The sequence below is a fragment of the Schistocerca americana genome, chromosome 4 (assembly GCF_021461395.2).
Source record: "Schistocerca americana isolate TAMUIC-IGC-003095 chromosome 4, iqSchAmer2.1, whole genome shotgun sequence".
NCBI lineage: Eukaryota > Metazoa > Arthropoda > Insecta > Orthoptera > Acrididae > Schistocerca > Schistocerca americana.
Window position 1 is genome coordinate 592567867 of NC_060122.1, and position 20690 is coordinate 592588556.

Genomic DNA, 20690 nt, shown 5'->3' on the forward strand with positions numbered 1-20690 from the left:
ACATGAAGCACATATTGCTTTGGAGGATTGTAAATTTTTCATGTTACAACATTAACAAAAAGTGAATCCCCAGTTTAAAGACTTCTTTAAAATTTTCTTATGTCGAAGAAAGAGATGACTGCATTTCAGGCACTATCAGTTACCTTCATTACAAAATGAGTGCCACAAATCGTTGTATCTGACAATGGCACTGTTTGTTTTGGCAAAGGAATGGTGTAACACACTTGACCACTGCTCCTTTTCACGTTTCATCAAACTGTAGAGCACTGGGGTTTGGCATAATCATAAAGACATTAACTGGACAAAATGACGATGGTTGACCCCTGAGGAAACCAAGACGTGCTTCCTTATTTCCTACTGATCCAATTCTGTACACAGCCACAGCCCAGCCAATATCCTGCACAGGCTCACAAACAATATCCTTTCCTTTCCAATCTCCTTCAGCTGCCCCAGCGAGCATAGTTCTCACAGCCATGCCCTTCCAGTAGTAAGGTCTATCTAGTCTGGGTTCACACTTGCAAGAGGGTGGATTTGAGGGGTCATCTCTGGTCATAAATGGTGCCAAATGTTTGGAGCTGATGGCAGACAAGAGCACCTCATGAGACATAATCTTACATCCCCAACACGAATTCTTCAGTGAACTAGTAACCACCTTATGACACCCACCACTACTGTTGACTATACCTCTACACTAGTGTTAACTATATCTTTATGCTAGCCTAGGTCCAGACCACTGTCTTCAGATGTCATCATAGTACCTGCTGAAGCTTGTCACCTCCAAGCCTTTGGATACAACGTCCTACAGTGCCATAGGTCCACCACCCTAAGACTAAAGGCAATAATGACCTATTGGGAGTGAACGGAGATTGAACCACCGATCCCAGTTGTAGAAGTCCCCTTCATGCTGCGGGAACGAGCCCTGGAGGCCCTGCCCACATCAGCAATTGTTATCAAGTTGTTGGCAGGGATGCCTGCCTCCCCTGACTCCCTGTGTTGCCAGTCTCAATCCCACACCAGACACCATCACAATCCATGGGCTGGTTAAAAGATGGAGATCTATAAATCCCACCACTTCAGTGATATGGAGACAGACTGGGAGACTGATAGAGTTGCAACAATATTAATTGTATGGTGTGTAGTCCCACCTTTAGCAACCACAGCTCTGGGGATTGCAGCAAATGGCTGTTAAAGCCCTCAACAGGAAGTAATTATTGGTTTAAGCAGGTGGATTGGGAGTTCATGTCTCATTACTGAACCTCTGTGCACTGATTTTCAAATGCAACTTTTTAACTTATGTTTCTAGATGTGGATTTTAACTTGAAACTTTGGGTTGTGTATCACAGTTTAAGATGTTCCTGGCTTTATTCATTGTTACTGATGTGAGTTCGCATTACTTGCAGTTCGAATTTTTGCTCTATACTGCCTCCTTGGCCATTGAGTTTTCTTTCCACACACTATGTGATTCACAGTAGTGACCTACCTAGACCATGATAGGCTATATGAACAACATATATAGCTCATGTTTCAAGAGCACAATAATTGAATCCAATTCTCATCTCTGCTTTAGTTCCCGTTTAATCAACATATCTTGACAGTAATTTTAGTACTATACAGGGAAAAACAAACCATATGGCATTTTGACTTTAGAACTTGTGGCAATATTATGAAAAGGATAGTTGCTACTCACCATATAGCGGAGATGCTGAGTCGCAGGTAGGTGGAACAAAAAAACTGTCAAAGCTTTCGGCCAGACGGGCCATCATCAGGATAGATAAAATACACCCAAACAAACCATGGCCACAGTCTCTGACTGCCAAGACCATGTGGACAGAATGCGGATGTACATAGGCTCAGTGTTCACCCATTGGCCTCTCACTGTTTTGTGACCTAGCTAACTGCCATGCTTCCTTAGCCATGTGGAAGGAGCCATACACTTGTCTGATCATATGGGGTGAGTACGTACCTGCCAAAATCAAGTGATGCCCTACGGCGTGAATAGCATGTGATGGGGAATTACTTCCGCGCACTCACAATTACCATATGGATGCAGTGCTCTACCTCCTGGGTTATCATAGGGAATTGGCCTGTTGTGTGTGAGTACCCTTTACTTATTGAACTTATGATCAGGACTTATCTTTAGACAAGACAGGGCTTTACTGTTGGTATGTTGAGCTTTGTGCTGATAGCAGATCTCATAATGGTAATTGCTCAAAAACAGTGCCCACTACTGCAGTTGTTGCACCATCTTGTTTGGTAAGAACAGCTGGGACACCAGAAAGCAAAATTAGTGGCATGTGGATTCTGAGCAGGTAGAATTTTGTTCCTTTTAAGAAACAAATTAAATTTTTGATACTGTAGATTACAGCCAATGCCTTCATTTATATTTGGCTATAATTCACCTGTGCCACTGTTAGTGGTTTAGATGGATATCCAACCAGTTGTTCCATGCTGTCGAGGGATGTACTTGAGAGAAGAGCTCATATCTTGAATTGTGAATCATCTGTTCCAGAACTAAATGTTTTCCTGCCTTAAAGTTGGGCAGGAGGGAGCAGACTTCAAACATTTTTTTAGCTCTAATGACACTGTCTAACTATTGGTGGACCACTGAAATTTGACTCTCTTTTGAAATCTGCTTGAAGGGATGTGATAACTGCACAGAATTTGTAAATATTTGCTGTAATTTACCTTGCACAATAACAACTGGAGCACCTTCAATTCTATGTGTGTGGAGAGATTATCAAACACTTCGACAGGGTATGATATGGGCCTGAGACTACCTTTACTCAGTATGTGGCCGGGATACTGGATGCTCCAGTGGAGCAAATTACATTTGTATTAATTTATATTTGAGCCCTCTAAGCCATTAAACAGGTGCTTAGGTATTGCACCCAGGTAGATCAGAAGCTACAATGTCATTAAATAGTTTGCAGCTAGTAGTATCCCTTTTAATAAGATTCTCTAACCATTGTGGTGAGTTTGTAACAACATTTGTAATTGTCTTATTTGTACTTACGTGTGATGGTGCCATGGGATATATAGGTGATACCTTAACCTGTCTTCAATTCAGTTAGAAAACAAAGTTGTCTCAAATGCGTTTTTTATTTACCTAAGTTAACATCAGATGTACATTATGCATTTGACTAGTCAGTGTTAAGTGCTCATTGTATGGCTTGTGCAGATTCAGATAACTGAGGTAAGTGAAGAACCTTGCATTTACTAGAATCAGAGTGGGTTGTTGTTTCCTGGACTCTTGTTTAGAAGCTAGATACACAACCACATCCTGAACTAAAGAGTCAGCATAAGGTGTATTAAACTTTGAGAACAGGAAATAACATTGTCAACTAAGACTCCACTGAATGACCAACCAGAAGTTACGTGACTCGTTCACTTTCTTCTGATGCTAGTTGAAGCTTAGTCTAACAGGCATTATATGTGTTTGCATTTTGAAATGAATGAACAAGACGTTGCACAAGACATCAGATGACGGACTATAAACTTTCACAAGTGACAGTAATTTGAGAACAAGCTTGGAAATGTGACTCCTAGTAAGCAGTAACAAACCAGAATGAACATTATGAACAGAAATATTAGTAGCTTGCAAAATAGCAGGAACTGTTAGAGATAGTATTCCAAATTTGATGATGCAGTCGGAAAAGCAATGGACTCATTTTTGAGAAGTGGGAAAACAAATTGCTACTGTTCCTTTCAAAGTTAAGTTTTTCATTATTTTCCTCATTCACCTCAAGTTGTGCCAATATCAGGTTGGTTCTTTTCATGTGATGACTACTTTCCTTCCCTACCTTCAGCCAGATTGAACATATAGTCATGTTAATGATTCAGCATTTCTTTTCTTTTAGAGAATCTGTTGATCCAATAGGGCACTTATAAAAGGAAATGCGTTCATCTGAGATCTCTAGCCAGATTTCTTACTAGATTACTTATTTTCCAGAAACAGAAAATAGTGTGTTATTTACATTAATATCCATCCACAGACACAGATGTAGTCTGAGAAAAGTGTGATACAGCTATTGCTTCTAATGATTTGGTAGATAATATTAGTTACAGGCCGTATCTTGGTTCAGGTAATGTTAACTGTCATTGAGGAAATGTTATCCAATTATATAGCAAGAATATCACAAGTGATTAAGACTGGAGTTTTGGTATAATTATTGATATACACGGTGTAATGCAAAAGGTGTGGCTGAGCTTTCAGGAAACAGTCCTCACACATAGAGGAAGAAAATATATGTGGACATGGGTTCTAAATGCTTTATTCTCATATTAGAGCACAGTTTCTACAACTTTTAACCAAATCAATCATCTACATTGAAACAAAGCCTCATCTGTGAACAGTACATTTGCACTTTAGTGAGGGTTGACACATTGTTGAATGAATCACTCCCAGAAGTGTTTATGTGTAGATAAATCAGCTGCTGACAGCACCTGCACACATGGTGTAGATACTGCATGTTCTCATGTAGCATTTTCCAGAGATTCATGTGGTCAACATTACTTGTTGCAGCTAATTGTCCTAGGGTTGTCGTCAACTGCACAGAGAATCTCCTTCTTCAGGTGAGCTGTCCTCATCCTTCTAGGCCTCCCCTAATCACAAGGGATAGGCTTAAATGGTCCCATAATCCTTGAAAGGATGATCAGTTGCTTCAGTCATCATCCTGTTACTGCTCTATTGTTCTGGAAAGCTCTCCTGATACAAACAGTGAGCGCCACAGCCACTACCATCTGCTAATCCATACAGCAAATTGGCATCTGCCAACCCTGCATGTGAGTAAACTTCCATTGCACAATACCGGAAACCAAGATTGTGATAACACTAAACAGTTGAAGCTATGTTGTTGATGCCATTTGCACAGTTAAGTTACTCATATGTCAACACAAGCAGTGACTTAATCACATTTCAAAATTACCTTCATTCAATTGGAGCAACCAACATTGATGGTAGACCTAAGAATTAGAACTTACTGTACATTCTAACCAAATGTAACCAGGATGTTATTTTGAACATTTCATATAAGAAGGTGTTTCATGTAATGCTGATTCGTTCTGTTTGTGCGTTTTCCATGATTGATGTGATTATGAAGAGAAGTAGTAAATGAGCTGTAACACGAAAATAAAGTATTCCTGGACCCATGTCCCTATAACACATTTTATTCCTGTATTTGTGAGGAATGTTTCCTGAAAGTTTGGCGATATCTTTTTGTTACAGCCTGTATAGTTTTAATTAAAAGTAGTTTCAGCCATCCCATAAAATACCTGGTAGTGTCAATATGCAAGGATATGTACAGGCTGCATCAAACCAGTAAACAGGCGGATCTCTCTCTCTCTCTCTCTCTCTCTCTCTCTCTCTCTCTCTCACGCGCACGCACACACACACACACACACACACACACACACACAAGCAAACAATCTAATAGGTTGTGTCTAATGGTTGTATTGTTTTAATGCGCTGTTACATATTGAACAGGAATACCAGTGGACTTTGAGCATTTAAATCTTGTTTTACCCAGAGGAACGTTCAAGAGAAAAGGATAAAAGTCTTAGTAAGCAAACACTGAAGTAAAGAACTGTAATCTTTAAAGCAACAGATTTGCATTTGAGGGAGTGGGATTCAGATTACCTTGATTTTCTATGATTTCTGTAAATAAGTCAAGGCAAAATAATGCTTTGAAAGGGAAACAGCTGGTATCAACTCCCCGTCTTGCCACACGAAGTATGTACTCCATCTCCATTGACCTCATGATTGATAGGGCATTAATCCATACTGTAAAAAATATTTTTTCGTATTTAGCTTTCAGCAATTTTTCAGAGAGTACGTGGTCAAAAGTAACACAGCACAGTTGACAACTTTTGTTGGTTCATAAAATTTATAGTGCACAATATTAACATTTCATTTCTCATTTGCAGTGTAAAAAAATGTGTGTAAAAATAATCATACGAAAATTACAAGCAATTTATAAATCTGTGACTGTCTATGTGTTGCCACTCGTAAATTTTATTTTTCATTACAAGCAGTTCTCATAAAAAAAAGAGCAATATGCATTTATTGTAATACAAATTGTTCATATATTTTTCTTTAACTGTGATGCTCTCATGTGATATTCTCAGATTTTATGAAATGAATTTCCATTAAACAGACTGTGAAATAACTCTTGAACTTGATGATTATGTTATTTTATTCAAAATTGAACATTAAACCGGTATTGGCACTAAATACACTGTGAAAGTTTAATAAAGGAGAAAAACAGAAAATAAAAACAGAGGAAGCTGATGCACAGTTGTAACTAATGAATTCCAGTCACTTGAATATATATAATACATTTTGTATAAAGAATGAAATGTGTTACTGAAAACATTTTCCCTGTAAATGTAACTTAGAAATTTGAAATGTAGAATTGCAGTTGACCCACAAAGACAATTAAAATATGGTATTTTGAAATTCCTATGTTACTGTATAATATCTGTAATCTGATCAGCCAGCTGGGTCACTTTTCCATTAAATGCTTTTCTTGACTGTCGGAAAACAGTCCCACACTTCAGGAAAATCTTGAGCTCAGTTTTCAGTTTATGTTATCCTTTGCGCAGAGCTATCTTGTATCATGCCTATATTTCCTTGCATTGGTCCTCTCTTTGTACATAAAGATATCAAATGTGATAATGAAAAATCTTTGGGGTAATGTAAATAATGGAAGAAGTAAATGTAATAATTCACAGTATATCTGAGACATTGGGTGTTGATAGGTACAAAAACTAGACTGAAAAATCACTGTTGTTGATATACAATAAGGTGATGAAAGTCATAGGATAGTGATATTCACATATACAGATGGAGGTAGTATTATGTACATAAGTTGTAAAAGGGCAGTGCAATGGCAGAGCTGTCATTTGCACTTACGTGATTCATGTGGAAAGGTTTCTGGTGTGGTTATGGCTGTCAGTGGGAATCAACAGGTTTTTAACATAGAATGGTAGTTGGAGCTAGATATGTAGGCCGTTCCATTTTGGAAACCGTTAGGGAATTCACTATTCCAAGGCCCATAGTATCAAGAGTGCGCCGAGAATACGAAGTTTCTGGCATTGTCTCTCGCCATGGACAACCGAGAGCAATGGTGTTTGCATAGAGCTGTCATTGTTAATAGCCAAGCAACACTTCATGAAATAACTGCAGAAATCAATGTTTGACATACGATGAATATATCCGTTAGGACAATGCAGTGAAATTTTGCATTAATGGGCAATGACAGGAGATGACCGATGCGAGTGCTTTCGCTAACAGCATATCACCTGCAGCACCTCTCTTGGGCTCGTGGCCATATTGGTTGGACCCTAGATGACTGGAAAGCCATGGCCTGGTCATCTGAGTACCATTTTCAGATGGTAAGAGGTGATGGTAGGATTTGAGTTTGGTGCAGACCCCACAAAGCAGTGGACACAGGTTGTCGACAAGGCATTGTGCAAGCTGGTGGTGTCTCAGTAATGGTGTAGGCTTTATTTACATGGAACGGGCTGGGTCCTCTGGTCAAAATGAACCGATCATTGACTGGAAATGGCTATTTTTGGCAACCTGGAGACCATTTGTGGCTTCATGTGTCCAAACAACGATGGAATTTTTATGGGTGACATTGCACCATATCACCATGCCACAATTGTTCAGGATTGGTTTGAAGAACATTCTGGACAAGTCGAGTGAATGATTTGGCCACTCTTCTCTCTGGATATGAATCCCATCGAACATTTTTGGGACGTAATTGAGAGATCAATTTCTACGCAAAATCCTGCACCAGCTACACTTTTGCAATTATGGATGGCTATAGAGGCATTATGGCTCAATATTTCTGCAGAGAACTTCCAGCGACTTGTTGAGTCCATGCCATGTTGAGTTTCTGCACTACACCAGGCAGAGGAGGTCCGACATCATATTAGGAGGTATCCTATGACTTTTGTCTCCTCAGTGTATTCATTGTGAGAGATTAAGCAATATTTTGATGTTTGAAATCTGCCATTAATTTGGTGTCTCAGCTGAACATTTATTTTTTGATATGACTATTTTCAATTCTGTGCTGCATTCTATGTAGGCATGACAACCAACACGCTGTCTGTGCACATGAATGGCCACCGTCAAACTGTGGCCAAGAAACAAGTGGACCACCCTGTTGCTGAACACACTGCCAAACATGATATCCTTCATTTCAATGACTGCTTCACAGCCTGTATCATATGGATCCTTCCCACAACATCAGTGCCTCTGAATTGCGCAGGTGGGAACTTTCCCTGCAATGCATCCTACGTTCCCATAACCCTCCTGGCCTCAACCTTTGTCAGTTGCTGTCCTCACCCATCCAGCCCCTTCCCTGCTCCCATTCCAGCACTACATAGCCGTCATTCCATCACCACACCCAATCGTTTTTATTTATTTTTATATATTTTTTAAATTTATATATCTCTATTTCTCTCCTTTTCTGCTACTCTCTCCCCCCCCCCCCCCCCCCCCCCCTCCCCCACCTCTCCCCTGCCTGGCACACAACCTGCAGCACTTCACTGTCTGCCATCCCCACAATACTATCCCACCCCCTCTTCACCCCAGCCTCCTCCTTTCCCACACCCAATTGCCACTACCATCATGCACTGGTGCTGCTGCTTGCAGTGTGGTCTCAGTTGCCTGAGACTGCAGTCGTGTGTGTGTGTGTGTGTGTGTGTGTGTGTGTGTGTGTGTGTGTGTGTGTGTGTGTGTGTTGTTGACAAAGGCCATTGGCTGAAAGCTTTAAGTGTGAAAATCTTTTTGTGCTTATCTGCGACTCAGCATCTCCGCTATATGGTGAGTGGCAACTTTCCTTCTCAGAATATTGTTTTAGTTAAAATTGATCACATTCAGATCTGTGTATTTGCACAAACAACCCATCACATCCGTATAGAATTACACATAATCCATACTCAGAAGGTGATCAAAACTAGTCCTATCAGAAATATGTATGCAGAACTGAGACAACAAAATAAAAATTAATTTTTAAAGACTGAAAATGTTGCTAAGTTTATGCATGATGCTCTTTCTTGTAGCTATCCAAACATTAACGACATTTTGCTACTGACATATGTTACCAGATAAGATTTGAACTTCCTACTGTGAGCACTAATTATTATAACATGTGAAATGTAAGATCTTTTGTGGTTTACCTCTCAGTAGCAAATGCATACTTCAGTGTTCACTGCCTGGCACAGTGGGTGAACATGTAGCCATACATCTGGAATGTGAATTAGTTACAGGCCTAAAGTAAGCTTGTTTACAATTCAAGGGGTAGAGTGAACCAGATAGTAGAAATATGTTGACACAAACTTCCCACTAGAATGTCATGTCTGGGGCATCGATTAGGCCTTCATTGATTCAGGATTACACAACTTGGGGAACACAACCTAGGTGGATAGTTGGTTTCCTTCAACTATGTGTGATATAAAACAAGTCTTAGCCAGGCAGGCATTAACATTTCAAATAGCATGAGACTTCTCTTCCAAAATATGAACATCTACTCCACTTAAAGAATCTGAGAGGTCAACAGTTCAAATGAAATCTGTTTTACAAGAGCTTCACAATTAAATCCAAAGAAATAGTTGAAGTTATGTAATGATTACTTCAGTTTTAGATTGAAAGAAAAATAATACCTGCACCTGTGAGTTTTCTCACCATTATTTGTTCATATTGTTAAAAATCTGATTTCACCATCCTTATTTCTCAACAAAAAGTAGACATTGGTGCTCCATACAGAAATACATGTGATCATAAGTGCCCCTATGGAAATGCATTTGAGAAAATTTGTAGTGTGTCTTTCCAGTAGATTCTAACAAAAATGACTGCAAATCTCTCTCTGCTTACCACAGTTCCCCAGCAAATAGATATTTTATATCCCGACTAAATGTTTGTTACCTTGGTCTCAGGTGCAGAAACAACAAAATGGAAATTCAAAATCAATAGAAAAAGAGAAGCTGTAATAAAATGATAATTTCCTCACTTAGTACAATATATATCTTTCATGATACCAGTATAAGGGAGGTTGATATTTATCTGATATCTCCTCCTCTGAACATGGCAGGAACCCCATTTAGCTGGAAGGAAAAAAGAATGGAGGAAGTCTGCCCTGGAATATGTACAAGCTATCCTCTGCTCGTTTCTCACTTCACATGGACCCTCTTGCCTCACTGAGCTACCTGCCTGTACATAGCACAAACCGTAGATAGTTCCATGAAAATCTTTGTCCATAACAAATACACTAACCACAAATAGAACCTACTTGTAAGAGGCTGTTATTTGTTCCGCATAAAAAATTGTATCCCTACAACCTTTGTGCCTGTGGGTTCTGCAGCTGCAAAGGAGTGACAAAGTCATCGATATGTGCTGATAACCTTCCAAAGCCGCTACAGACATAGTCTTCTTACCAGCTAGTTCATAGATAGATATCTTTTTCATAATGAAACCAAATATCACTGCTAACCAGTATTCCGTTCCTGTTTTACTACCCAATGCTCCTCAGCATAAAACTCTACAATTTCCTAGAGCTTCAACTTTCTCTCATATCTCGAGGTGAGAGACATCCCCCAAATCCTGCTCCCCCTCTTTGCAGCAGTATCCCGTTGTGTGATCCTGTGCAATGTCCTAGTCCATTCCTTGGCCAATACTGTTACCAACCTCACAACTTGTGGAACTTTCTTCTGTGAATGACCCAAAGGGACCACATATGACAGTGGACATTTGAAATACTATTTATGTTGTAACCACTTTGCAACATTCTTTGTAGGTGTAATAAGTTAACAGCTGAACATGTGTGCCACCAAACTGTAGCAGACTGCAAGCTTGAAGGCATTGTTACTGATCATGTTGCATGCTGCAACACTAATCACCTCAGCAGTTGTATGTTGTTCCATCCTGAAATTTCCATTATCCCACACTAAAATAATTTTAGGTGGAATGTTTGTGGAGCACTTCAGCAATTGTAATTGACATAGTTATTTTATTTTTAAATGCAGACTAAATAGAACAGTTTTCCAGTAAACATTACTCTTTTCAAGTTAATAATTAAATGATTTTCAGGTATTTTGATAATTGTAGTGCCCAAAAAATCTGTATGCATACTTATTACTAACTCCAACCATTGAGCAAAGAATCAACTGTCTAGTTAGGAATCACACGTTACATGTGTGCTATTAGACCGTTTCTGGTGCTCAGGTATTCTACCAGCAGATGAAGGAAGAACTCTACTGACTAAGTTACTACACAATGAGGGATATTTTTCCTCTTTTCACTGCTGTTTTCAAATATGAGTTGTCCAATTTGCATGCACTATGTACCATTTACCTATTGTTGTTGATCAGGTTTGAAAATTGACATCTGGCCTTAGATGCTCAATTTGCGCTGCTTTTATTGGCCTGTGAGTGTAGAGTTAGGTTTAGTATTCCATGACCTTATTCTGTGACAACTGGATGTTGTGAACTGTCAGTCACCATTGATGGTGTTTTGCCAGAACTCATGTATGCATTAATTGATTTCACTGCCTGTGCTCGACAGAACATGGTAAAAATCACAACACAAAAAGTAGTGCCGCTGTGGCCGAGCGGTTCTAGGTGCTTCAGTCCGGAACTGCGCTGCTGCTGTGCTCGCAGATTCGAATCCTGCCTCGAGCATGGATGTGTGTGATGTCCTTAGGTTAGTTAGGTTTAAGTAGTTCTAAGTTTATGGGACTGATGACCTCAGACGTTAAGCCCATAGTGCTTAGAGCCATTTGAACCATTTTTTAACAAAAAGCAGTTATCTTGTTTTGCAGATCGCCAAGATATTTAAATATTTTTATATGCACTGCTTGTCATTAAAATTGCAGCACCAGAAAGGACAACAAATAACAAAACTTTACTGATTGTGCGTATACAGTACAGGAGCTTATTAGGAAGAATACGTGATGAAATGTGTCAGTGATTTGGCGGTATACAAAGTGCAAAATTTAATAGATGGAGGCTCTGAGCAGCCTAGGCACTAAGTCAAATTAAGTTTGGATGACAGGTACAAGTACATCATTCTATGATATTTCAAGTATGTGTCAGAGTTCATTAATTGTAGGTGCTGGTGAGTGATAGCATCCCACTCTCTCAGAACCCATGACGAGATATTTTTAGTAGGTGAGAGATCTGGAGATATGTTGGCCAGAAAAAATAAACACACTCTGTATCAAAGTGATCAGGATAACACAGGATACATGCAATCTTGTTTTCTTGTTGAAAGGTAAGGCACAGACACCAGACTTACCATATCAGAAATGTCATGACTGCTGTTCAGATTAACGGCTGTATGAACTGGAGATGATTGTGTTGTGTACCCAATGGCACCTCATACTGTCATGCCAAGTGTTGGGGCCACGTGACTGACGAGTGCCATCTGGCAATGCTTGTTCTCTTCTGAGCCTCAACACAAGCACATGTCCATTGTAATGCTGTATGCAGAAAAGGGACCTGTCTAGAAAGATATGGTGCCACACCTGTGTCCATTGTTGTCATTGGATGTACCACTGCTGGTGGGACTCTGTCTGCTGTTGCATCAAAGAAATCTGCACTTGTGCTCACTGTGCTGTCATTTTGTGTTACATCATACATTGTTACAGTGTCAGTGTGGATACCTGACATGCTGCAAACAAATCCATTTTCTGACACAAGGTACATCATGTGGCTGTGTGAGCCTACATGGCCATGTGAAAAATGTCTTGTCCTCTCAGGTGCCAGTCATTCATGACGACTGAGATCCTGGCAGTGAGTATAGCCTTTCTGAATCCATCAATTCCATTTTTATACTACAGCCTTGGGATCGCAGTTAATGTGAGCAGCAGTATCGTGGGCCCATATACTACAGTCTTGGTAGGCCATGATAGTTCCATGATGAAATTTCCACTTATGCTAGGTGTTTCTCCTTCTTACACAAGGCATACCATAATTTTCTCACAGACAATCCACATTCAACCGCAATTTCTAAATGAGAAATGTGCTGTGTACTCTTTCCTTGTGCTTTTACTCCTGTGTACTTTGTGTGTTTGTGCTGAAATGCTAGTCATTTTATATCCTAGCATGTGTGTCAGTTTGACATTTGTTGCATGCCATTTTCAAGTTGTCGCGATTTTAATGGTCGGTAGTGTATGTTTATCTATGCTTCCACTACCTTGAAAACTGCAACGCATCCAACACACTGTTTAACCTTCAGTACGGTTGCTAAAACTACATTCTAGCAGAGAGTTTAAGATATAACTCTACGCAGAGTATTTGCTGTGATGTTGTAAGTGACAAGTTAAACTGGAAACAGTGTTTAGAAGGAAAGAAGCAGCATATTACAAGTTTTTTTTAGTTTGTTAATGGGAGATGTTTAGATGCTGTAAGAGGCAATACAGTGCACACAAAGTTAGGCACTCAGATTCAAATCTATGTCCAACACACTGTTTTAAATTGTCATAGACAATTGTATTCCAGGTAATCTGCCTTCATTGGAAGCCTGAGATGTTTCCTATAATGTCATCTTTATCTTTCTAATTAAAAGATACTGAGCTAGTTAGCACAGTCATTAGCACTCTGCACGCGCATGCCGGCAGCAGCGGTTAAAATTCGCATCTGACCATCCTAATTTAGGTTTTCCATGATTTCCCTTAAACACTCCAGGCAATTGTCAGGATGCTCCCTTTGAAAAGACAAGGCCACTTTCCTTCCTCATCCTTGAAACATTTCAAGCTTGTGCTCCATCTGTAATGACCTAGTTGTTGATGGGGCATTAAACATTATATTGTTTTTCAATTAATTGGACAGATATGTAATACTCAAAGATGGCTTGGTGTTGCCAGGAGAAACAGTGACCTGCTTTTATATATTGTTGTTGTTGTTGTTGTTGTTGTTGCGGTCTTCAGTCCTGAGACTGGTTTGATGCAGCTCTCCATGCTACTCTATCCTGCGCAAGCTTCTTCGTCTCCCAGTACCTACTGCAACCTACATCCTTCTGAGTCTGCTTGATGTACTCATCTCTTGGTCTCCCTCTACAATTTTTACCCTCCACGCTACCCTCCAATACTAAATTGGTGATCCCTTGATGCCTCAGAACATGTTCTACCAACCGATCCCTTCTTCTAGCCAAGTTGTGCCACAAACTTCTCTTCTCCCCAATCCTGTTCAACACCTCCTCATTAGTTATGCGATCTACCCATCTAATCTTCAGCATTCTTCTGTAGCACCACATTTCGAAAGCTTCTATTCTCTTCCTGTCCAAACTATTTATCGACCATGTTTCACTTCCATACATGGCTACACTCCATACAAACACTTTCAGAAACGACTTCCTGACACTTAAATCTATACTCGATGTTAACAAATTTCTCTTCTTCAGAAATGCTTTCCTTGCCATTGCCAGTCTACATTTGATATCCTCTCTACTTCGACCATCATCAGTTATTTTGCTTCCCAAGTAGCAAAACTCCTTCACTACTTTAAGTGTCTCATTTCCTAATCTAATACCCTCAACATCACCCGACTTAATTCGACTACATTCCATTTTCCTCGCTTTGCTTTTGTTGATGTTCATCTTATATCCTCCCTTCAAGACACTATCCATTCTGTTCAACTGCTCTTCCAAGTCCTTTGCTGTCTCTGACAGAATTACAATGTCATCGGCGAACCTCAAAGTTTTTATTTCTTCTCCATGGATTTTAATACCTACTCCGAATTTTTCTTTTGTTTCCTTTACTGCTTGCTCAATATACAGATTGAACATCATCAGGGAGAGGCAACAACCCTGTCTCACTTCCTTCCCAACCACTGCTTCCCTTTCATGCCCCTCAACTCTTATAACTGCCATTTGGTTTCTATACAAATTGTAAATAGCCTTTCGCTCACTGTATTTTACCCCTGCCACCTTCAGAATTTGAAAGAGAGTATTCCAGTCAACATTGTCAAAAGCTTTCTCTAAGTCTACAAATGCTAGAAACGTAGGTTTGCCTTTCCTTAATCTAGCTTCTAAGATAAGCTGTAGGGTCAGTATTGCCTCACGTGTTCCAGTATTTCTACGGAATCCAAACTGATCTTCCCCAAGGTCGGCTTCTACTAGTTTTTCCATTCGTCTGTAAAGAATTCGCGTTAGCATTTTGCAGCCGTGACTTATTAAAATGATAGTTCGGTAATTTTCACATCTGTCAACACCTGCTTTCTTTGGGATTGGAATTATTATATTCTTCTTGAAGTGGTGACCAATTTTGTATGAATTGTGCCATCTTCACATCTAAAATGTCGAGAAGATGACAGTTATCATTTTCTTTCATATTATTCTAAAAATTTTTGTGACAGTTTGAAAATACTTTACAACATCAACGAGATGGAGTTGTTATTTTGATTTGTAAAGGGGTGGAGCCTTTTTTGTTATGTCATGTACCACCACCACCACCCACCACCACCACCACCACCCTCACCCTCACCCTCACCCTCGCCTTGCTGATGCGGTCTGCTTTTGCTATGCTATAAATTTTCAAAAAGTTTAAAGAACCTATATTAAGTGAGGAATCTAGAAATATGCTGTATCCTCCTGTGTATCACTCCTATAGCAAATGCGAAGAAAATATTTGACTTGATCGCCATGAGCACAGAGGCATTTAAGCAATCATTCTTCCTGCACACCATATACACGTGGAAGAGAAAAAACCCTAATGTGACGCAGTGGGAGGTACCCTCTGCCATGCACATCACCGTAGTTTGCAGAGTATGCATGCAGATTTAGAATACTAAGACAGCTCTGAAAATCTTTTAAAACAACTGTCTCTGTCTTGTGAGGGAAAGTATTTGTTGAATGCGTCCAGATGTAATTAAATGTTTTATATGTGAAATGTTGGCATTATGTTTGAATCATGTGTAAACTTGGCATTTTATTTACATTCATATTTAATGCTAATGCTATTCTGCATTTCTCTGAATAGAACATTGTGCACATCAGAAGTGCAGACAGTACGAAGTAGAGGTTGAGGAAGAAAGTATAGTACCTACTGCGAGAATCAGATCCATTAAAGTTGTGTGCTGCTATTTTGATGAATTCCGAAGTGACTTCTTCATGTTCGTATCTCAACTCCATAGGCAAAATGCAGAAAGCAAATGGAAGTTCCACCATTTGGGTAAGTCAACAAAAGTTTCTTCTGTGGTACACAATGTTTTTCGAAAAAAAATTTTAAATTATGATTTTATATGATATTATGAACCTATGTTTGAAGCCTCTAAAATTTTATTTAACATGTTCAGATGGAAAAGGCGGGACATATTATTTGTTTTTTTGTAATTATAGTGTGTGTGTGTGTGTGTGTGTGTGTGTAATTAATTCAAATTTTGGCAATATAACTACTGATTGTGCAGTAAGAGTTATATTATTTTCCCCTTGGCAATACACAAGTTATCATCATTAGTGTGCTGCCTAACTGCAGGTTTTCATACAGTAGTTCCCTGTGCTCTCCTGTCTTCTAACATCCTCTTCAGGTCCATGTAATTTCTGCTTCCCTTTACGTTGTTTGTCAACATGTAGCTCCTCCTTCCTCTCAATCTCCTCCCATAAACTAGACCTTCAAAGCATCTGACAGCAAGCACTCCCATCTCAACGAATGTCCCATCCAGTTCTTCCTTTTTCTTATAACCCACAGCAGTCTTCTCCACTCAACCCTTGCTTGCCAACACTTTTTGTACTCACTCTTTCCATCCACCTTATCCTATCCATTTTCCTCCATATCCACATCTCAAATACTTCTAGTTTTTTTTCATCTTATTGTCTCAGTGTCCATGTTTCTGCCCCATAGAGTGTCACACTTCAGAAAAAAACACTCGCCTAGTTTTTTCCTCAGATCTTTATCTATTTTGCCACAAAATATTTATTTTATTTTAATTTTTTTATTTGATACAAGGTAATAATAATTAATTTTCTGATTACAGTAGTCATTGTGACCATGTGATCAACACAACCAAAGTACATATTAGTATAAACTGACATACTGCATCGCTTCTACATATGATAGCACTAGTTATTAAGTGAGACTACATGATCAACATAAAGTAAATAATAGAGACCTTTCCACCAAAATCCTCAGCTCCATAGATGTTTCAGTCCTGTCTAAAGGCCTCACCTTTAGCCCTACACCCAAATTTAACCATCCTGAATTTGTCAAAGACCTATGTTATGAATTGCAGTCACTACCTGGCAGAAGGCCTATGCCAGTTATCTGAGTCCTCCACCTATGAACTCTGCCAGAGTGATCACATCCCAGAAGTCCAACACAACTCCAATCTCTGCTTAAAGTCTTATGCCGTTCCCAGAACATCTCCTCTGAATCCTTTTCTCTCCTCACCCCTATGACACCCCACTCACCCACCTTTTACATGCCCCCCAAAATCCACAAACCCAACAATCCTGGACGCCCAATTGTGGCTGGTTGTTGTGCTCCCACTGAAAGAATTTCAGCCCTCATTGACCATCTCCTCCAACCTATTGCCCATAATCTAGCCTCCCACATCAGACACCAACCACTTCTTTCATCGACTCTCCACCATCCCCACCCCTTTACCTCCTGGATCCCTACTTGTCAATGTTGACGCCACTTTCCTTTACACCCACATCCTTCATGACTGGTCTTACAACTATTGAACACTTCCTTTCCCAACATCCAAACCCTGTACCTCATTCCTCATACACCTTACTAACTTTACCGTAACCCACCAGTACTTCTCATTTGAAGGGTAGGTATGTAAACGAATCCACGGCACAGCTGTGAGCACCTGCATGGCATCCTCCTATGCCAACTTTCTTATGGGCCATGTAGAGGAGACTTTCCAAGCCTCCCAAAACACCAAACCCCCTTGTCTGGTTCAGGTTCATTGATGATATCATGATGATCTGGACTCAGGGCCAAGATGCTCTACTTTTGTTCCTTCGCAACCTCAACACCATCTCCCCTATTTGCTTCACATGGTCCTCCTCAAACCAGCATGCCACCTTCCTAGGTGTTGACCACTTCCATTCTGATGGCCCCGTCTGCACCTCTGTCCACATTAAATCCACCAACCACCAACAGTACCTACATTTTGACAGCTGTCATCCCTTTCACATGAAAAAATGCCCTCCATACAGCATAGCCACCCAGGGACGGTGCATCTGCAGTGACAAAAACTCCCTTGTCCAGTATGCTGAGGATCTCACTAAGGCTTTCACAGACAGGCACTGGCCCCAAGACCTAATCTGCAAATAGATCTCCAGTGCCATTTCCCCTCATACCCCCCAATCCTCCCACAACCCCCAAGAACCAGCCACAAAGGATTGTCCCCAACGACATCCTTCACCAGGCTTTTGGTTACCTATCATTGTTCGCTGAAATGAGGAACATCCTAACCAAGATATTTCCTATCCCTCCTAAAGCAGTTTTCCTTTGCCCACCCAACTTCTACAACATCCTAGTCCATCCTTATGCCACTCTCAATCCCAACCTCTTGACATAAGGATCATATCCCTCTGGAAGACCCAAGTGCAAAACCTGCCCAATCCACCCCCAGCACTTCCTATTTCACTCCTGTCACAGGTTTATTATACCCCATCAGGGGCTGGGCCACCTGTGAAAGCAGCCGTGTCATTTACCACCTCTGCTGCATTCATTGCACAGCTTTTTATGTTGGTATGACTATCAACCAGCTGTTCACAAGGATGAACGGCCACTTCCAAACTGTGGCTAAGAACAAAGTAGACTACCCTAAGGCACAACATGCAGCTGAACATCACACACTTTATTTCAATGGCTGCTTCTCTACCTGTGCCATCTGGATCCTTCCTCCATCACCAACTTTTCTGAACTGCACAGATGGGAGCGATCCTTACAACACAATCTCCACTCCCATAATTATCCTGGTCTCAACCTATGGTAACACACTGTCCCAATGCCCTCCACCCAACAGTTTCCACCCCATCTGTCATATTATCTCCTCCCCATTCGCATCTCCCACCCTTGTTATTTCCAGCCCTCTGCCAATGCATCTGCCCACCTTTCCCCACTCGTCTGTTTCTTTGCTCCTTTTTTCCCCACCTCCCTGCCCCACAACCTCCTGACATTGCACCTTTTGGCAATCTAGTCCCTGCACACTCCACTAGGCAGCATTCGTCTCTCTCCCCACCCATACACTACTATCCCTTCCCCTTCCCTACCACCTCCAGATTGCTGCTTGCATCCCACATGGTAGTTGCATTCTGGCCCAAGATGCTGGGGGTGGTGGTCATGTATGCGTGAGGTGTGCTTGCTTGTATGTGTGAATGGCATGTGTGTCTCTTTTACTGATGAAGGCTGCAGCCAAAAACTATGTGAGTGCCTTTTAAGTGTGCGTTTCTGCAACTTGTGTCTTCTTTGTGGTAAGTAGCAATCTGTCTTTTCCTACATTGTCAAAGTAAATTATAGTATGAAGTGAAATAATATACAATTAACAGTATTTGGTAAATGAGGTTTACTTACTATGATGATCCAGAAATGCAGGAACAGAATAGAAGCAGTGGTCAAGCAAGAACTGTTTTAACATTGCCTTATATGTTGGTTGGTTGGTTTGTTTAAAGAGGGAGAAGGGACCGAACTGCTAGGTCATTGGTCCCTTGTTCCTATTAAAATAATTCCGCAAGAGAAAGAATAAAACAAGTGCCTTAAATGTATTTAATGTTGGTATGCATTTTAAGTAAGAAAGCATGTAGTTATTCACTGACAAAAAAAAATCACAACATAAGAAAAAAATAAATAAATGAATTTACATTACTGAAATTTTGGGAATTCATTTGTCTAGGTAACATATTTACATATTTAAGTGATTAACATTACAAGATCACAGGTTAATGTAAGTGTGAGATAAGCCATTGCAAATATGAAATGCTGGTACAGTAATAACCAGTGTAACTGCCAGAATTTTGAATGCAAGCATGTAAACGTCCATGCATTGTGTTATACAGGTACCAGATGTCAGTTTGTGGGATGAAGTTCCATGCCTGTTGCACTTGGATGGCCAATACAGGGACAGTTAATTCTTTTTGTGGATGATGCTGGAGTTGTCTGATGATGTCCTATATGTGCTTGAATTGTGCAGAGCTTGTTGGGTTACAACAGTGGTATGTGGGCGAGTGTTATCCTGTTTTGAAGTCACACCCTGGGATACAGTTACCAAATGGCAGCGCAACAGATTGAAGCACCAGATTGACGTGTAAATTTGCAGTCAGGTTACATGGGATAACTAAGAGAGTGATCCTGCTGCCATACGAAATCACACTTCAGACCATAACCCCAGGTGTAGATCCAGTTTGTCTAGCACATAGATAGGTTGGTTGCAGAGCATCAACTGACATCTTTCTAACCAACTCATGGCCGTCACTGGCACCAAGACAGAACCAGCTTTCATCAAAAAAATACAACAGACTTCCACTCTGCCTTCCAATGAGCTCTTGCTTGGCATGCTACAGGATGTCTGGCTCAGAACTGTCCTTGAAGTAATCGATTTGTTACAGGTCGTTGTGTAACTGTTGCACAAATTGCTGCTGCAGATGCAGTATGATGTGCCAGAATCTTACACCAAACATGATGGTCTTCCCTCTCGGTAGTGTCACGTAGCTGTCCAAAGCCTGGTCTTACTGTGCT

General features: G+C 40.3%; 1 protein-coding gene across 4 annotated transcripts in view; it reads left to right on the forward strand.

The window, feature by feature from the left end:
* LOC124613192 overlaps nt 1-20690 on the forward strand; it is a 409752-nt gene that overhangs the window by 29837 nt on the left and 359225 nt on the right. For all 4 annotated transcript variants that reach the window (XR_006979618.1, XR_006979619.1, XM_047141846.1 and 1 more), the window contains exon 2: nt 15981-16172. Coding sequence is in view for 2 of the 4 variants with exons in the window: in XM_047141846.1 (XP_046997802.1) it covers nt 16089-16172 (84 nt within the window). In the remaining 2 variants the exon portion in view is untranslated. The remainder of the gene's footprint in view (nt 1-15980; nt 16173-20690) is intronic.